The sequence below is a fragment of the Hirundo rustica genome, chromosome 10 (genome assembly GCF_015227805.2).
Source record: "Hirundo rustica isolate bHirRus1 chromosome 10, bHirRus1.pri.v3, whole genome shotgun sequence".
Taxonomy (NCBI): domain Eukaryota; kingdom Metazoa; phylum Chordata; class Aves; order Passeriformes; family Hirundinidae; genus Hirundo; species Hirundo rustica.
The window spans coordinates 14,976,579-14,997,021 of NC_053459.1; the positions used below are offsets into that span (position 1 = coordinate 14,976,579).

A 20,443-nucleotide genomic window follows, 5' to 3' on the forward strand; every position below is an offset into this window, starting at 1 on the left:
AATGTTTTTATTAAGCAGAATGAAGCTGGCGGTTTCCAGATTTCAGTGAGTTTAGAGATTCTGTAGTGTACCTTTTAACACTGACTGAGAAGGACGGTATTTTTCAGGGAAGAACACAGCTGCATTTACACTCTTTTCTCAGTGCAGAGGTTCATGGACCAAAGAGAGGGTCAGACATTTAACACATCTCTTATCTCCTGAAAAGCTCCCCAGCTGCCTGTAAGAGGGGCAGACCCCCACGCTGAGTGCACAGGGTCCAGATGTGTTGGTCAGACAGTCAGTCCCTCCTTTTGCCAGGGATTTCTCCTTTGCAGACTCTGTTGACACATTGCCAGAGATGGAAGAGATCCATCTTGCAGTTTGGGGATCTTCATGCAGAACACTGCTGTCTGGTTCAGGAATGGCTGATTTATCTCACTTCTACCAATAGTGTTAAGACAAATGCTGAGAAGAGTTTGTGTTGGTTATTTCAGTCCATGTTTATGCACGTGGCCTCAGCACCCAAGACAAGAGGATTCCAGGAAGAAGGATCTTCTCAGAGTTTACTTTCTTGGAGGAAAGGTATTTTGAAGCTCTCATAATGCAAATGTTGCAGCATACAGTAGATCCTTGAAATTCAACTGCATCTGTATCACAACCACAAGAACTTGAGTCTCTGTGCAATCTCTTACAAATAAAAGCAGAGCTCTTTCTGGAGCACTTACCTCCTCCTCACACCCTTGTGTCCACCGCATACATTTTGGAGGTGGCTGTTTGCGAGGATGGCAAATGCATGTTTGTTACGACGGTCACAGCTGAGGAATAGCCTTTCCTCGAGGAGTAGGCATAATGGAGTCTTCCAGAACTGGTCTCTGTCAGGCACAGGGAGAGAAACAGGAACTGCTAATGAGTGCTTGGTGACTTTCAGCTGCAAAGTTTCATTATTCAGGAAAAGCAGCACTCTAAGATGTGGCATAATAACACACTTTATGTCATCCTTACACCTCAGCTCCCACATGAAGACCTTAATGTGCTTTCTAGAGCTGCCTAAGACTATTCCTATTTTACAGCTGAAAACATCACCACTGAGGATGAGCAACCATGGCAAAGGACTTTCCCCACGCTGTGCACCTGTAGCACACCCTGAGCAATGGCTCCATCCCTGAGCTGTGCTCCAGCTGTGCTTCCTCACCTCTGAAGAGATACATGCAGCAGGTGAGCAGGGACCCAGACAAGAAGCAGCCAAATGACCCTGCCATGCCGAGCCAGCAGGACCAACCAAACTTGTACTGGATGCCCAGGAACACGTTGTGGAAGAGCAGAGAGGAGCGCTCCATGTAGACGTCCACAGCGTACCACACTGAGCCCGTGATGCCAGGGAGACCTGCAGGGAGGGACAGAGGAGCCACACACAGAACCACAGAGGGGTCAAACCTACAGCTATAGCTCTGTCTGCTGGGTCAGACTTCAGGGTGGAGACAGCAGGTCCTCAGGAAGGAAGACCTTCCTGGCACAGCAGGTTTTAGCCTCTGTCCATGCTCAGCCTTTGGTGGATTCACCCTGGCTCCTGCTGATATCCTGTACTGCCAGGCAGAGGACATGGCTTGGAACTCGCACACACCTCCAGCACACTGGCAGCACTCAGGTTTCTGCGGCAAAAGGCAGAATGTTCCTCCTCTCTCAGCTACTTGTAAAGTTGTCTCCAGAATTTAATTTTCTGATCTGTTTTGTTTTTCAGAACTTCGATGATGCTTTTCAGACAGACTTTGAGAAGTGAATGGAAGATGCTTGAAAGAGCTTCTTAACACGTTTTACAATGTGCTCCCAGTGGTGGGGGTGAGTTATTAAATCTGCTTATACTGAGCAAGAGGCAGCTGCTTCATATTGGCATAAAGTCAAATTATATTACTGGATACCTAGTCGGCTATTTAGTTTTGTATTTAAAATTCTCCCACGGGCTGTAACAGCAAAGCACCTCAGCTAGTTGGGCATTTATCACCTAGAAGGGACAGACATGTTATTATCCTTTTATAAGAGATCAGCTGCAGAGATTTTGTGTTAAGTGACTTGCCCAAGGTCACACAATCTGTGGCGAAGCCAGGAACCAAACCAGGATGCCAGAACATTTTAGTCCTTCAGCAACTGGTCTGGAGACCTGTAGTAAGGTCTCTTTGCCATATCAACCACCTTGACTGCTCCACAGGGAAACAGCAATAAGTGGAAGTCAGTCAACTCAAAGCCGAGTCACCCGGTCAAAACATGAACTGAAAGCAGATAACTACGAGCTGTTTGAGGCAGGTGGTGAACAGAAGAAGCTGCATTACACAAACAAATAAAGATCCTTCCTCCTTCAGAAAATCACCAGCCAAAATAAAAGAAGGTTTTAACACTTCTCCTCTTTGCTAAAGGGTGTCCTACAGAATAGGGACACAGCAGGGAAATACCTGCAAGGAGCAACATAACCCCAGACGCCAGGCAGATGCGCAGCTTGATGAGAGGCTCATCGGGAAGGAATTTCACACAGTCCAGTCCCAGGACCAGGAAGAGAAATCCAAGTCCTGACAGGATGTCTGCTGTTATCATCATGGCTCGGGTCAGCACCAGCTTCACTGCAGGACAAAACCAGATCATTCTAATGCACAAGGAATGGAAATGTGGGCAGGTAATGGGGTCAGAACCCATAGGAACATTTCTTTTCTTGTGTTCAGCTTTTTTTCAGCTTCCCCTGGGAGTAACACCTGACTGAGAAAAGAAACATGCCTCTAATTATCTGCCACTGAGTAGAACAGATACTCTTATTCTACACTCAAGTATTCCCACCACTTGTAGAAACATCTCTGACTCTTACATACCAGAATGTTCGGCGTAGATGGAGTCATACTCATCACAAGTTTGGATCCCATCAAAAACGTTTGTGACACATTCCCACCACAGGCCACGGCATTTTGTACTCACCTGTGGATTGAGAAGACAGAAAAGACCATAGGCTAAAATATCCACCAACATAGCAGGTGGGCATCTTCGCCCTTCAACAGAAATCCTGGTCCAGTTACAATGATGGTAAACCAGAGGGTTTAGCTAGAAGAGAAAAAGCAGAAGAACAGAGGAAAAGGACAATGTTTTCTGTGTCCCTACTAATGTTTTTACATTAGAGGAAAAAAAACCCAAAAAACTAGACATTAGGGAAAACAAACAAACAAACAAACAAAAAAAAAAAAAAAACCACCAAAAAACAAACAAAAAAACCCAAAAAACCCTAGACATTAGGGGAAAAAAAACCAAACAAACAAACGAAAAAACAAAACCAAAAACAAACAAAAAAAAACCACCACAAAAAAAAACCCCAAAACACAAAAAAACCCTCAACAACTTGCTTACTGATAAGGATAAAAATTTTGAAGGAAATTTCTGGGAGGAGCTGGGGGGTGGCTGACCAGAAAGATCTAAGCACAGGTTTGCTCACTCATTGCCAAACACTTGTCTAGGCTGAGCTGGGCAGGGCCATGGACCAGACAACCTGAGACTTTGCTGCCTGCGCTCCCCTTCCTTACACCATCCTCCTGATGGAGGAGGAGCAGCTCAGAGAGTGGGAGAGGAGTGCAGAGGAGTCTGGATGTGAACCCCTCTGCAGACACCTGGGGAGGGCTGCCCCCAAATGACTCAGCTGTAAACACTGGCTGGAAAATGAAATGAGAGGCAGCCGGTGCTGATCCTGGCCCTGGGGCTGCCGCTGTGCTGCCAGCCGTGGGACCACGTGTGCCCAAGCCACAGTCATCACCGAGACATCCAGGCTGGGGCAGACGATGCAGCAGCATCACGGTTAATCGTCTCCGCTGTCCTCCAGCTGTAGATACCATTCCCAGCCCAGCCTTCCATAAATCACTTTAATATGGAAGGCGTGTTCATTACCAATGCAAATATGGCAACAAGCACCTCTGAAATATTCCTGGAATTGCTCATACAAGGAGCAGAGTTAATGTCGGTGCAGCTTTGGACTCCAGCCCGCCCATTGCTGCCAGCGACACCTGCTGCAGTTAATGGAAAGAGAAACTTCCAGCAAATGAGTTTCACGCAGGGGAAGGGGACCAGGCTTGCTCGGGTGATGCAATAAATTCATTTTTCTCGCACTGTGTAAATCACAAAGCAGATAATAACATATCTCAGACACGTAATAAAGTCTTATTCAGGATGTATTGAAGTCTGTAGCCAACCACAATATTTTCTCCACAACGCAATGTCTGAGCCAAACTGCACCTCCTCTGTGATACTGCTCTTTGGATCAAAGGTGAGGAAAATTACTCGCTACTTCAGACTGGCAGAAGAGATACTATTTATATATGAACAAAAATAATCTATGTGTTTTGTTTTGTGAAGATGAGAAGTGCTTAACATTTCTGAGAATTCCAGTGCATATTTAATGAAAAATATGATGAAAAATGAGAAGCACTGATGGAAAAAACCCTCATTTCATTGATTCTATGCTTTTCAAGAGAACAGAGTCTTGTAAAACAATTTTCTATGTTTACATTGAATGTATTTTTACCATGGCCCTCTTAATGCTGTTGCAGGTCCTCTTCTGTCTTAACTCACCGCTGTTCAGGCTGTGCTTGAAATTAGCATATTTTTACTAAATTACATTTTGTTCCCGTTGTATTTATATCATTTCTCTTTCCTCCCAAACCACCATAGGCTTATTTATACTACTCTGCATTCAGCTAATAATGTCATTTACTTCCTCACTTGCTGATATTATTGCTGTTTTTCAAATCTTACAAGCAGCATCTACATCTAAGTTATAAAGGGACTAACAGGATTCCAGGCTTTGTCACCCTCCAAGCAAAACAGAGGTCTTAAGCACAACAGTTACGGTCTAGCTTGTGAAATAACCCCCTTCCCAGACTAACAGAAACTTGGTTAATGTTTTTAGTTTCTCGGGATGTTTCAACTGTCATTGCTCCTGCTAGAGCCAGCGTGACAAAGTAGAAACCAGCCCATCTCCACACAGCCTGTGTGCAGCCAGGGATAAATGTCCAATTGCCTGGTGCAAGAGGGGTAGGAACAGGGGTCACTGTGGGGACCTGTGGCTGCCCTGACCCGCTGCTGAGCTGTTCTGGTTTCAAGGGCCAACACTTGCTCCCCTCTGCTTTGTGCCCTGTTGATCCTTCTGGTTGTTAACCTGCTCCCAAGCCAGCCTTGGGCATCTTCCCTTACCCTGCCAGCACAGACCTCCCTTTACTCACTGCTGTAAAGGGGACAGGGGTCAGGGCATGGGGCATCGTGTAGAGACACGGATTTCCCCATCCCACGGCTGGACCCCTGCACCATGTTGGTAGCACTAACTCCCCATCACCTCTCTCCTTCCATAGCAGATCTCCCCCAGGTTCCCTGGACCCAGCCGAGGATTCCCTGAGCAGCCAAACCTCACAGCCATGCTCCCCATCCCCCTCTCCGATTGTGAAACGCGTTGCAAAGAGCTGCTTTCCCTAACACAAGTATGCATGTAAAACATGAACTGCATAATTACTGTAATACACATAATTATATCCTATTCATAATGTATAATTAATATTAAAATAATTCTCATACAGAAAAAAAATAAAAGATTACAGAACAAGCACCCACTTCTCCTTCTGGGGAAAGCGGAGAAGACAAACACGTAAGCGATGTTAGTCACGGTGTTTTACCGCACTCTCAGAAGGTGCCAGCAGACAATGATTACAAGCCCAGCTTGAGAGTAAAACAGGCAGCGTTTAACAGTAGTGGCGGTATTTATAATCCACCTGCAGCAGGGAGGGCCTGTCTACACAATGCAGCACTCCTTGAGCAGCAGATTATGGGCTTTTTCCACTACAAACTACCGCAAAAACTGACCCAGCCCCGTCTTGATGCTTCACAGGGAGTCACCAACTTAAGCAACTTTCTGTGTGTCTGTATCCTGTTGTTTCTGAAGGGAGGTGAGGGGCTGTGAAAGCCGAGTCAGGGCCCCCGCAGCCTCTCGGGAGGTGGCTGCTCCTGGCACTGCCTGGCCTCTTCTTCCTGGGATGCTCCTCTCCAGTGGGACCACAGTGAGGGCTTCATCCTCCCCAGCTGCTGCGGGCCAGGGTCAAAGCCAAGCAACAAGCCAGGAGCCAGCAGCTGCTGAAGGATGGAGTTCCCTTCTCCCGGAGTCAAAGTTACCTAACTTACCCTTTTTCCAGCTGAAAACAGGAGTCATTGTGGATTTTAAGCCTTTCTGACTGTGGACATTCCCCTGTTTAGAGAGGCAGTGAGTCATTAGGGTCATTAAGGAGATCAGTGGTCAGGTATTAAGGCTGGGGGCGTTTTGCTCCATTGTTTAGTATTCACACTCAGAGCCGGAATGTGAGAATAGTGGTTGCTAATAACCAAACTGGGTGTTAATGGAGCGCTTCGGACAGCCCATCGCAGGTGCCTTTGTGCCAGGAAGACAAGGTTACACAGCCTCAGAGTAATGGACCAGTTCTCTACTGGACTCTGCTCAGGAGCTGGGCTTATCTCATCTGGTTTTCCCCACAATTGGATTCCCTTGGCTCTTCTGAGTGTACTGATACCTTCATCTGAGTACGTCCTGAAAGGAATCTGTAATATTTCCCAAATGAAGAGTCATATCCCATCCAGCATCACTGGGTGCAATCTATTTGTCCTGTAAAGAAGCTCACTGAGCAGACACGCTAGCCACCAGGAACTGCGCTGCATTGGATCATCACTTCAGCACTTACATCCACCTTTCAGGGTTTCTGACAGTCAGATTGTCAGAATTTCTCGTGGCATAGAGAAAAAAAAAAAATAAAAGTTTTCTTGTAATTAGTCTTCTTTGTAATTATCCTTCTTTCCTTGGGTAATTCACCCCTTCATGTGCTGTAGCTAAATGCTGCATTGCAATCACCGAGTGCAGAGGAGCTTGTGTTTTCATATACTGGATAGGAGATAGAAAATTTCCTCCTGATACATTCAGCCAAACTTTCTGTCCTGGAAGGTGTTTCACCTTCGCTGCCTGAATAATCCAATTTGCCAGAGAGCAGATTCCTACACTGTGGACCTGCAGCTTGAATGTATAGAAATGAAAGTCTGTGCTGGGAAGAAAATTACAAATTTGCAGTATTGAGTGCTGGAGAAACAGCAATGATTGGGGGCCTGGAGTCTTTGGGGCACACCTTGACTGTAAGCAGCCATCTGCTCCCTTGTTTGCAATTAACTTTTGCCAATACCTTTCTCTAATATGAGAGTGCTACTGTTCACACGAGTTCCAGGAGATGCTGGGTCCCCACGCTCCCCTTAAACTTCTGGTAGCCATGTAGCTCAATGGCTGCTCAGAAAAAGACTTGAAGAGCACAGTTGTACATGCTGGATGTCTCCACCAAGAAGTCTGAACTACAATACTAGAAACATCTCCAAAATATCCATGTGGGCTGGAGGTACAGGATAACTCCTCTCAAGTTCATGCACACTTAAAACAAGAGCCTGTAGATCTTTCCTGAACTTACTAAGTAAGAACACAGTCTGGATAAAAAAGTCTGGCAAAGAGAATTACACAAAATACCACTTTTCTCCCACTCTTGCCACAGTAATTATTTTCATTCTCATCCATTTTCATACAGCACAACAGGGAGAAAGAGCTTGAGAGTGTAGTGGAGCAATGACACCAGGGACAAACCCTCTCTAGGACACACTGGTTTTGGTGATCAGGTTCTCCTCACCCCAGCCTTACCTCCAGGGAGTCATCAGCATTCACCATCCAGCAGTCTGTCCAGGTAGATATTACCAAAAACCCAGCAGAGAAAAAAGCAAAAATGCAGCCCACATATTGGAGGAAAAACTTCATGCCAGCAGGTGCTCAGCACATCCAGGGAGTGCGGACAAGAGCGTCCAGCCTTGTTCCTAAAGCCAGGGTAGAGACAGAGCCTCAGTGTCCCAGATGACCATCAGCCTCTCACGGTGACCACGAAGGACAGGACCTCCTCACTTGTGCAGATGCCATCTGGTAGTGATGGCTGCAGGAGCAGGGTTCACCTGCCAGGGGTCAGGAGGAGGGTGAGAGCGCCCACGGGAGCTGCTGCAGCCAATCCGCCCCGCACCGCTACTGCTCCTGTCATGCCTGACTGAAGAGAAATGGGGCTGTGCAGAAGGGACATGCAGGTGACTGCAGCCCTGGACTGGCAGGGGAGGCAGCCATCACAGCAGGGTTTGTCAAAATACTGATTAGAAAAAAGACTCAAAACTTGTTCTCCAGGGCAGAGGTTTTGAGCACTGCCGGGGGACACAGAGAGGAGCTCTTATGTGCACACACATATTTATTCCTGTTCAATGGTTTATGCCTCAACAGGGAGCAATTATAAAGTGTCTTGGTATAAATCCCAGGTCCCTTGGTTGTTGCCCTGTTGGTCTCCGGTGCAGTGATGATCTAGGTCAATGCAGAAACGTCACCAGGGAGGAAAAGACAAAGGTAGCAGTCATGGGCCTTCAGAGCCAACATCCACCCCATCCCAGATACAAAACTCTATATTCTGAATTTAAGTCAAACTTCAATACCTCTCATGTCCTGGGCCTCAATTTGTTCATGGCATGAGTACAACTCCCATGTGGAAATCTTTGACGTTTTCAGACTAGTGCCAGTCTGGAGGATTTCAGCTGACTGGAATTTCCCTGCTTTCTTACTCTGGTTGCAAACTTCTGTTTTCCTGCAGGACTCTGCATGTGAGCAAGGGTCACACAGGCTGCCAGGGGCAGAAGGCTGATGCCTCTGGAAGAGGCTTCTCAGTGTTTCCTCTCCTGCAGTGCTGAGAAAGCCATCAGGGCTCCAGAGCACCTTTCAGGAAAACCAAAGAGGAATGGGAGCAGAAATTCCTCCCACCCCAATGGTACAAACGCACAGACACGATCGCATCCTCAACGATGGTTATTTTTTTAATATAAAGAGAAGCAGTTACAGGCTGCAGACCTGCCCTGAATGGGCAAATATTCGACACAGGGCAGAGGAGCAGACTCCTGCTCTGCGTTCGCCTTTCTTCCAGCCCCGGCGGTGTCTGTCGTCTCAGCCGTCACCTCCAGATGGAGCCAAGCGGCACCTTTACAGAGCTGCTCAAAGCTTCTCGGGGACTCCCCTTCAACACCGCAGCAATGAGACGTTTATTCTTACAATACACGACTCCTGTGATTCCAGTCATAACCTCGTGAAACTGTTTCGCTGACAGAGAACACGACTTTTACCCTTGATGCCAGGCTCACTCCACTCCTCAGAGGTGACTCTGTGGACTAGAGCACATCCCTCAACACGTCCTTTGGGAGGCTCAAGTGGAGAACAGAAGTCCCATGTGATAAAGCCAGGGTATGCAGGAGGCTCTGCTGCTTCAGCTTTCTGCTTTCTCTTTCCTAATTCCATTTGTAGAAGCTGACAAGGGAGGAACTTTTCTTCTTCCATCTTTCCCAGATGCAGGTCTTGATGTTGTTATATGGATATGACGATTTCTGCTGAGTTTTGGTATCCAAATATCTGGATAAGTCAAAGCAACCTCCATGATTTTTACTTCATGGCTTTCTGTGACAAAGGTAGCTTTGTGTTTTCAACAGTTCTGACCCATGGGGACATGGCAGTGGCCACACAGGTCCCATAAAGAATAATGATTTTCATTAGCACATACATGTATATGGATTGCATTTGTGTGAGACAGGTACTGAAAATACACATCATCTTCCTATATTTGTCTCGTACTGTGTTCATTAACTTCTGTCTGCACCCATTCTTAAAAAAGTGTCCTAGTCAGTTATTATTAATGGCAACTCAGAAGAAGTGGTGGTGAGCTAGAAAAGGCCTGAAAAATCTGAGACAGCCTTCCCACAATCAGCATTAAGTCCTCAGCAGTGTCAAGACCAGAGTTTTACAGCAACAGAGCCTGCATTAACCAGGAAATGTATTATAGCCACATGAATGTCCTTGCCTCCTTCTGTCCTGCACCCAAATGCAAGCTGCTTTCAGAGAGGATAAGCACAGAGGAAAGAAAGTTTTTCTCTTATTTGGTGCATGGTGAAAGTGTCTCAATGCAAGAATGATAGAGGTGGAAAGTGAAAATCTCCCATGGTAATAGCCAGAGAGTTGTTTCTAAGCTTTTGTGATGGACACATCATACTCTGTTCTTCCAGCCCAGCCCATCAGATGTCCATGGATGTCAGATCAAGAGGCAAACTCCACTGAGGGGTGGAGGCAGCATGTGGGACACCAGTGCTGCCTGTGCTTCACTCCATCTCTCCACAGCTGTTATTGCAGTCCTGGTGATGTCTTGTTTATTTTCCACATGCCCAGCAATGTGTTGCTGTCCCAGGCCCTTCCACCTCCCTGTGTTCACCTTCCCTGTAGGGCATGGCAGGTGAGTGACCCTTCCTAGAGCAGGATGCCAGTGCTTCCCTGGCCATGAGTCACTGGGGACAGGAAGTGGCTCCCTGGCCATTTGCATCTAGCTTGGGGCTCTGGAGCATCCTGGCCAGGACAGCAGAGCAGGTCAGGATCCTCAAGTTTTCCCTGGTGTAAGACTGCTCCAAAGTGTCCAACACAATGAAGATTGTTTGTGACTCTTCACCTGGTGGAGAGACCAATCCAGTATCTGGTCCTCCTTTAGGTCCGTGTCTCCAGTCTCATGGAATCTGCCGTAGTTACTGGAAAGAATACAAAATTCTTTATTTAGCAGAAAATGGCAAGATACATGTGTAATACTCTTTATTTAAAACAAGTCAGCATCTTCTTGAAGCAAAGTCTGTAGCAGTTTTTTATCATGGTCTTTTTTCCTAACTTGAATGACAGATGTCCCCTCATCTTCAGAAAAGAGCTCTCCCAAAATAATCTCCCAACATGTCTTTGTGTAGCCTAAAACCCTGCTGACATGACTCAGAGTAGCTTTCCAATGAATTTGTAGGCTGTATTACATATGCTAACTGTGTTTTGATACCAACAAGAGCATTAGGATAATATTCGATTGTCAGAGCTTGGCCTTGTTGGGATCTTACTCTGCATGGTATCAGTGCAGCAAAACTTTGCTAATGGAAGAGTTTCATCACCTTGACTACACTCAGTCCCAGCTCAGGGACAAACGCACCATGGGTCGATTGCTTTTATTACTCATTAACACAAGGTGGTCTGTGTTCTCCGTTAAGGCCAAGCTATTTATGTTAGAGAGAGAGGAACTACTGCTGGTCTTGGGAGGTGGTTGTCACCAGTCTACTGACAAAACCATTTTTACAGCAACACCCCACTGAAGTTGCAGTCCCATGAGCATAGAAGGGTGGTGTTCTGCCTTTACTCCCTCAGTGTCTAATAGACAGTGTAGCAGAGGGCCTGGAGCAAGAAGGAAGTGGTGATGCTGTGCATTCATGCATGAAATACAGGCCTCTCTGCGAACAGCCAGGCAGCCTGTGAGGTGACTCTTGTTCAGGGCCAGGGGCTTTCCAGCAGGAAAGGCTCAGGAGTCAGGGGTGATGGAGAGCTTTGGAAGGGGTTTCCCTAAGAGCTCTCCTGCTCCATGGGCTTGTGTGCCCACCTCTTCCCACTCCTCCCTCCTGGCTGTACCCCCTCCATTTTCCTGCTTCACACACCACCATCCACGGCCCCTAAGTGTGTTCACATCCAGAGCTGTGCTCACATCCTTAGCTGTGAGATGTGTTCATAAATAAATTACAGAGCAGTGTGTAATGTACTCCTTCATCCATGCTCATGCAGTCACAAAACCTTGGGATTTAGCTTGGCTTTAGCTCAGTAACCCCAAGGAAAATAATAAGACTTCTGAGCAGCCTATGATTTTTCAAGCAGGCAATACCTAAGATTAAAAGAAAATAGGAAAGCAAAGACATGTTCTGTTAGATGAGAGCTTAAAGGATTGGTAAATAAAAACTGTATATATGTGTGTGTCTGTATATTATGCACACAGGTACAATGCATGCACACACTCCTTTAAAACAGCTTTTTTTTAGTCACTCCAAAGCAATAAATAGTGAAACAAGCATTTCATTACAGTCTTTTCAGGCTCTTAAAGTACCACGTTCTCCTCAGTACAATAAATTTAGCTTTATGGCTGCCTATGAAATCCCACACCTGAGAAACACATAATCTCAATGATGTATTACTAACCCATTTCAGAGCTGGGGAAAACGAGGCCTTTAGATCGAGAGCGAGGAGTCACAGTCCCGCTCCTCCTTAGCACCGGGGCAGGACTCTCTGCCTGGGAGTGGTGAGATCCTTATCAGTGAAAACGTGTGTGACCACTCGGCTTTCCTGAAAGCCGCCGGAGAATGCGCGGTGCCCGTCACTGCATACCAGCTCCACGGAGGAGCCGGGCAGTGGATCAGACACACCTTTTCTCGGCATGTCACAAGTTCCAGCCCTCGTCCCCAGGCACGCCGGGGCTGTCGATGCCCTGCCACGTCCCTGCGGCGTCATCCTCATCCAAGCGTGCCTTTCCCAGCATGAGCCTGAACTTTCCCGTGCGCTGATACCAAGGTGATTAAATGCGAGCGAAGCACAAGCTCTGTGCCGCTACTAGCAATGGTGCAGGAAGGATAGGGGAGAGCAGCGTGGGCATTCAGCACTCTCCGGAGTACCAGAGAAAAGCACAGGGAATAGGTGCCGCGGTGGAAGGGGTCTGTGCCGTGTCCGCGCTCGGGCGGCTGCTCCCTCAGCGCGGTGGGAGCGGCCGTAGGTGCGCTCTGCCCTGCAGGGCTCTCCTGGCTGCAATCCAGCCCCTCCTGTGACTCACTGCGCAAGAAACATCCGCCTCAGACCTCTGTGCCTCTCGCTGATACTCACCAACCTGCTTATCAGAGTGACGAAAGACCCTCTACGAGACTCAACGAGAAAGGGATGAAAGTAACTACGGGGTTAGAAATGCACAGTTTGGTAACAGGACGTTTGTACTGTAAAAAAAAGCCCAGCAGGACAAGAGCTGAGGCTCGGAGAGAACAGTAGTTGCTGTGATTTACAGGCCACCAACACAGGAGAGTTTTGAGATCTGTTCAGATGAGTGGGGGCCAGGTTTGGGTACAGGATCTGCAGTTTCCCTACAGAGCACCGGGGCTGTGACTCTTAAAGTGTCTGCCCACCTGCCTGACATCTGTCCCTGCCGACACACTCACTGTCCTGTTCCCTCCTTGAAAGCACAGCATGTCCTTTCCCTCTTTCTTTTACCCTACCCCGATTCTGCCCTGGTGGTCCTAGTTCATGTTGGGCCCAGTTTCTCTTCTTTATGGAGATGTGTTGTTCCTCACCTACACTCTCCCAAAGGAGATCATCCCTCCCCCTTTTTCAGGTTTAAAGCTTCATTTGCACCTTCTTTGTCAACAGCACAGGGCGTGGGCTCAGGAGCGCTCCCGAAACACCCGTCGGCAAAGGCTCTGTGTACATCGGGCTTAAGGGAGAGTTTCAGGAGCAGAGACCCAGCTGTGAGAGAAACACCCCCAGCTTCTGACCTCCAGCCAGATAACTGGGGTTTTAAACTCCCTCCAGGCATTGAAATATGACCTTGGGTTTCCAATGTGCTCTCCCAGTCCTAGCGATAAAGGGTGTGTTGGAAAGTCCAGGGAAGAAACTCCTTCCCTCCTCCTCTGCCAACACACAGATCTGCTTTCAGCATAGATGGGTCTTGCACTTAGCCAAGGCTTTTCAAGAGTTTCATTTCCTTACAGGCATTAGAATAACTGGCCACATTTAAACACTCTTTAAGTGTTTAACCCCGCTCCCTACTGAAAAATCCAGCCACGTCTGTCATGGCAGGGGCTACTGAATGCTTCAGAAATACCTGGCTTTGATTTGGGTGTCTTAAAGAGAACTGACCACATTGAATGTCAATTCTTACAAATCCCATCCTTCTGCTCCTCTCAGTTTCCAGAGACAGCTACTTGTTGGAAGATGGTTGTACAAGGCCAGTGTACCTCTGAGGATGCTGGGCAGTTATTAACTGTTTCTGGCATGTCATGGGATTTCCTCCAGCACAGTAATCTGTGTATCTTGAATTTTACCAGTGTCCAAGGACAGCACAAATGTGTTTGATCTTATTGATCCCCAGAGGAATTCCTAGCAATATGTGAGAGGGACTAAGTTCAGCAACCTGAAAAAGACGTGAAACTTCATCTCCTAATCTTTGCATTGCCCCTAACAGTCTGATCTAGAAATCTGGCAATAATTTGTGGTAGAGCCTTTCTAGGAAGGACACTGGATCACTTTATCTTCCCAGTACAAATTATCTGACATGTCATAAGGGCTTAGGAAAAGGGCAGAGGTTGTGGTCCAGGCACAAAAAGGTGAGACATAGCCATACCCTGAGATGAGAATCTCTGAGTAATTTCTAAAATGCTGAGTACAGCCTGGGCTTTTCCTTGATGTGAAGGTTGCCCCCAAAACCAGATTCACAGGTACTTGATCTTGATGGCTCACTCATTCAGTGGTTGGGCAATGTAAATGGTGGTAACACTGACTTCACAGAGGTAACTCTGTCTTCAGGACTGTCTGAACAGCAGTTCCTGTGGAGGGACCTCAGAGGTAGTCATTAGGCAATTTCTCTCCTCCCTATCTCTTTGTAATATCATTCCAATCTCCCCTTCCTCCCTTCATCTGATTTCAGGAAGAGCAACCTGGGGTTATTCCAAAGAGGAAAATTTTTCAGTGGTGATTCTGACGGTGATCAGATTCTTGCCAGTCTCAGGAAGTTCACTAGGGCATCAAGTTCATAAATGAGCGAGGGCACCATCCATCACTGAGTTCCTGATGCACACTTGGTGAGATTTGGGTAGAAAAGTGATTCTTGCTATAACTGTTCCTGAAGGATCATGACCAAGACCTTGGAAGCATCAGGAAAATGATAAGAGCAAACAGAATGGGTAGATGGCAAAGATTGGTTCTTTACAGAGCCCATCTCCTGGAAACGCACTTAGAAAACTCTTCCATGAATGGTGCCAGGGATGATTTTTATCTTGTCAGGGCCTTGGTGCACATGTCTTATGGCTCATGCACTGAACATGACGCCCCCACACACATGGATCTACCTCCCTCTCAGTCCAGCCTGGGTCTCACTGCATCTCCTTGCTTCCCCTTTCCTGCCCTGGGACTGTGACACGAGGAACTGCTGTGCTCCAGGTATTCCTAGTGGTACATGGTGGGGAAAGTGTCCACACTGTGTGGTTGACCCTTTTGACAGGCCACACTTTCCATCTGCCACGTCACTGCTGAACCTCTTCCCAGATGCCTCACCGCACCTGTGCCATCATGACGTCACAGTTAGTTTCATACATTTTGAAAATGACATTTGTTGATATGACGTAAAGCTACCCTCTATCTACAACGTTTAACTCCCTGCTTTTCCCACCATTACCTCATTAGTACTATGAAACTCATTGTTTCCAGGAATTTGATTGTGTCTGACTTTTGTTTTCTATCTGGCCTCTGGGTACAGAATGTCCAGTGAAAGAACAATACTAAAATAGAAAAATTGAAAACAAAATAAATCCTACCATAGGGTCAGATCTCTTGGCCTCCAAGGGTTGGGTTTTGTGCCATGGAATCTCTATCAGAGCCTCAAGTTTTGCTCTGGGAAACAACACATGAGCAGCCAAGTTCAGGACCACCTTTATTCCTCAGCAGTTCACTGCCTTGCACGGGCAAGCCCTGAGATCTGAGAGCTGTGGGTAATGACACACAAAGGGCAGCTCTACACATGCCAAAACCACTTATTACGGATGAGAAAGATTCCAGTGTTTTGGGGGCATTCTGAGGCAGTCTCGGGCCCTGTAGTCATTTGTTGGTTGCTGATTCAGAAGAGAAGAAAAAAACAAAGGTAACAGGTGAAAACTGAGAAGCTGGTGAGGAAACACAATTACTTTCAGAGTCCTCACTAGAGAGAGGTTTGGGGAGAAGTCAGGAGTTCAGCCAGCCTCACACAACTTCAGTGTGTTACATATAAGCACATTTTAGCTACAGCCAGATGAAATCCATCATGTGAAGAGCGGAATTAAAGTACTCCAAAAACTGTAACCTTGTTACAACCTGTGGGAAAATATGAATGTTTGAATGACTGCAAGAAGAGAGTTGATTATTAGCTTGGCTTATCTCCAGCTGATTAGGAATTCCAGGTCATGTCTGCTGACCAAACATAGATAGGTTTATGCTGTTTCTGTCCTCAATATTTGAGAATGAATAATTACTACAGCTTATTTTAAATTGTACTTTCAGAATATATTCCCTGTGTGTAATCAGTATCAAATAAGTCCCATCAGTCCCTCCAATGGATGCTGCCTCCATCAACCACAAATATCAATCCAATTTCCAAAGAGGAAGTCTGAGCTTTGCTCTTGGAGATGATGGTTTCAATTCATCTCTGTAGGTAAAAGCTCTGGTTTTGCTGCTGTTCACTGCCCTGTGGTTTATGGGCAATGAGAGTCATTTGAAGGAAGTCTTCTCCAACAACATTTTTGTAAAACTTTGTACTGAATGGCAGCCCTGCAGGAGTGAGCAGCAGATGAAGGGTTAAGCTTCCCTTGTGCTGCTGCCCTCTCCAGCCCTGCAAACTGTGATCTTTGGCTGCTTCAGCTGCTACCACGGTCAAACACAGTCTGCCCCTCACTGCAGACCAGGCTGGACACAATCCTGACTAATCCCAGGGAAGATTTCCAGAGGTCTTAGATCCTCCTGACATCTGGGCAAAGACATTTGGGCGCTGCCTGCAAAACAGTGCTTGGAGCTAAGGTTCAGCAGGGGTGTTTCTCCTGAACGGATGGAGGAGTGAGAGAAGAAAACGCAGCCTGCAGATAAACAACGAAGTATTTTTAATGTTTTTCTAGACAATCTAAACTTGAAATAAACACATGTGGTCCTACCAGTCTGCCCTCTTCCTCCAGAACCTTGGGGACTTCAAATGAATTTGCAAGTCACAAAGTTCAAAAGAAACAAGGTGTTGCACTTTCCTATGAAGCACAGAGTAAATCTGCAAAACTCCTTCCTGCAGAACGCCACAAGTGCCAGAAGTTTAAAAAAAAAACAAACAGCAGAATTCATGGAGGGAAAATCGAGTGAACAAAATTAAAGCTAAAAGTACTGGCACTGGCTCAAGATATATTCAGATGTGGATCAGGGCAGGTTGTAACACATTTTGGGGAAGGGTCACTGTTTTTGCATTATTTCCTGGTTCTACAACCAGCTGCCACCAGAAACATGGGCTGGTGTCTAGCCATTCCCATTTTCTGGTCCAGTTGTGAAGCTTGTGCCTTCACTCTCAGGCCAGAATAATGTAGCTGTGCCTGCTCTGCACACCTGCTGCTCTGTGCACCTGCCCATACTTATAAGAACTTATAATCAGGTGTTTACCCTCAGACGTGAGTTTTAGCTCAAGGATGAATTCAAGGGAGTCTGGGGCAAGCTTTAGAGTACACAAGGACAGAGAACCACATGTGAGCCTGTGTTTCCCAAACACAGGCACACACAGTGGGACCTTCCCCAAGAAATGTCTAAGAGGAAAGCAGGCTGCTCACCTGCAAGTCCTGGCAAGTGTTAAAGCTTGTTTTTGCCAGAAAAGGAAACAGGTATCGTTTACTACCCACAGAGCTGAGATCTCTGCTGAGTACAGGGCTGAGGCTGCTCTCTGACTCACCCCCTCCAGGGGAGCGACATGACCGAGGTGTTGAGCATTTGGCCGGTGCAGCCAGGGCTGTGGCACACAGGGCAAGCTCGCTGAACAATTAGAGTCTCTCTACCTGCAGACAGAAACAGCCAGGTTTGATTTCAGGGACTGTCTGAACACACGCCTCTTCTCACTTGGTCATGCTATTGTAAAGGACAAAAAACCCCAACTCTCATGTTTACTTAAGGGCAGGCCAATCACTAAGGTCCGTCACTGGGGGAGTACCTTTAGCCTAAAGGATACAGAGGAGATTGCAACATCTTGGATAAGCCCAGGTCTTTCAGCTGAGAAGAACGATTTGAAGGAATGGTATTTCCCACAAGTCAGGTATAAAAACTAGGTGAAAATAGAGTGAAATATTTGGGACTTCTAATGTAAGAAAAAAAAAAAAAAACCACAAAAACAACCCACCCCCCCAAAAAAAAAAAAAAAAACACAAACAAACAAACAAACCCACCTCAGACAGAGGAGGAAAGGCAGTAATAAAGTAATAATGGAGTAAAAACAGGTTTTATTTTGCCCATTGAAGCAGAGCAGAAAATTATCCAAGAAAAGAAATAAGGTACTCATGTCTCAAAGAAAGGAAGGAAGTTCAGAAGAGGAGCCTGGGTGCTCTTAGGGATATTGTAAAAGCCACTGCAAATTCCAGAGCACTGAGAACATTGATGAGTGATGAAGGGAAAAAGTGGAGTTTCAGTGTTTATCTTGCTATGTAAATTCCTTGTGATGATTCCACAGAAATAGTTTCTGGGTTTTGAAATTTTTCATAAAACATGAATAAAAAGTATCGACCTCAAATTGTCCCTAGAAAGCAAAATACAAATTAGGTGTTCATGAAGCTGGCACTGTGAATGAGGAAACTGTGTAAACTCTGTGTACAGATTGTCAGGGATGTTCGCTGGTCAAAGAGACACTGGCAGCTTGTGCTGCAGCCTGTGAGGACTGCAAGAGGTCTGAGAGCACATGGATGTGTGTCCCTATTGTCTTTCATAGGCTCTGACCCAAGGCCACTCTGTCAGTGGAGCACCATCAGGACAGGAGAGCAGTGGGGTGGCTGTACAACCCCTCAGAAGCACAGCGTCCATCTCCAGGCAGGTGTAGGCTCCAATCCCACAGTAACCCTCACAGAATATTGCTGTCTCCAGTCTAAGTTCCGTGTCCTCCTGGAAGGGGAAGAAAATGAGTACCAATGCTGTCCAACTGTATGAGCAAGCAGTCAGACTGACACTACAGACAGTTTTGGCACAAATTGTCCACAAAGTGCCACCAGGATAAACTCTTAGATAAATCCTAAGCCGAATTTTCCCAAGGACAGAGTGGCCATGAATTTCAGTCTGTCCAAGAGCTAGCAGCATGGTCAGGGTGCTACAATATGTATCACAAGCTGGCATACACATTTCCTCAAGATCACTCTTGATGTCCCTCCCAGTACCAGTGCAGTCAGATCACTGGTACCCAGGATCACTGGTCCCTGTACTCTCCTAGAAGGTTCAGTATAAAGTCCAAGACCTTCCCATACAGAATGATTCTCTCCACCCTCCTGGCTGCTCAGAGCCTGTAGACAAAGAATCAAAACCTGCTAAAAGTCTCCTGGTAACTTTTAACCCTGCCCAAAGCTGACCTTGCACCTCAGAAGTCAGTGAGGAGCTGCCCAGTCTGTCGGGGTGGGGGCTGGCAGGAGGGTCGGGAAAGGGGTGAGTCAATTCAGTGCTCTGAAGCACCAGGAACACTGCACATGTCTTTGAAGATGGACACTGTCAGACTGAAATGACTATGCAGATGTCAGTGATCAAATCCAGACACTCCTAACGCTCTCCTCAGGTTCACATGAGTTTCTGACCTGCCTCTTCACCAGGCAAGGAATTGTTCCTCACAGGAACCAGCTCTAACAGCCAGCACCATGCTGGTTTCCCTGCTCCCTCTATCAGAGTCCGTCATTAATACACAGATAAATGTATCTACCAAAGAAAACTTTGCTGCCTTCTTCACTCTCAGAAGTATAAACTGTGATCCACAGAGACACAGGAGAACACCATTTCTTCACATGCAGAATCACAGCTAGCTAATCCTCCAAAAGTGAAAAAAGACATAACAGGAAAAGTTTGCTACCAGGCAATTGGGGTGGATTTCATCACATCAGCACTGCTGCCTGGACACTGGAGACCTGCAGCCACCAGTGTGTTCAGAGCAAACCAGCCTTGCTTTGTCTCTGGCTGGTGGAGCAGGATTGCAGTGGCTTTTCTCCCCTTTGACCCCCTTGGCATTGCACAGGACAGGTCAGGTAATCACGAGTTTGTTTGTTTGTCTGTTTGCAAATCTCAGGAAGCAGCTTCAGCAAAATCTCCTAAGTCATCAGAATGCAGCAAAACACAGTGTCAAAACAATGCAACCCCATCCCTACCTCCAGCAGGACCTTTATCAGGAATTATCACCCGTTTATCTCAAAGTCTGGGATTACAGCAGGTCCGGGCTGAAGGACCCCTCTATCCAGCCTGTGGTGAGAGCACCACCCAGCCCATGCTGTGCCCTCTGAAGGAGACAGCGTTTCCTCCCTTTGCCTGTTCTGAGTCCGGATGTGTCAATATTCAAATATTCGTGCAAGAGAAAGGGAAACTACAGTAACTGGACAAACACACACCCCAAGAGAGAGGACACTTCTTCCTGGTCTCTAATCCCCTGGTTCAATAAACCTTAGCAAATCACTGAAGTAAAATTTCTCCCAGTAATGCAGAGGTGTACAGAACACTGTCCCTGTTAAAACAGTAGGTTCAGAAGTTTGGATTCGTACATGGATGATGAGT

General features: G+C 46.7%; 1 protein-coding gene across 1 annotated transcript; it reads right to left on the reverse strand.

Moving 5' to 3' along the window:
* Positions 1–7,919, reverse strand: CLDN16 (claudin 16). The gene is made up of 6 exons (XM_040074509.2): positions 7,706–7,919; positions 2,832–2,934; positions 2,424–2,588; positions 1,172–1,363; positions 705–851; positions 1–626 (listed from the first exon to the last, which is right to left on the reverse strand). Exons 1-5 carry the CDS (start codon positions 7,817–7,819, stop codon positions 712–714), a joined length of 714 nt encoding a protein of 237 aa, XP_039930443.1. The 5' UTR covers positions 7,820–7,919; the 3' UTR covers positions 1–626; positions 705–711.
* Between the last annotated feature and the right edge of the window lie 12,524 nt (positions 7,920–20,443).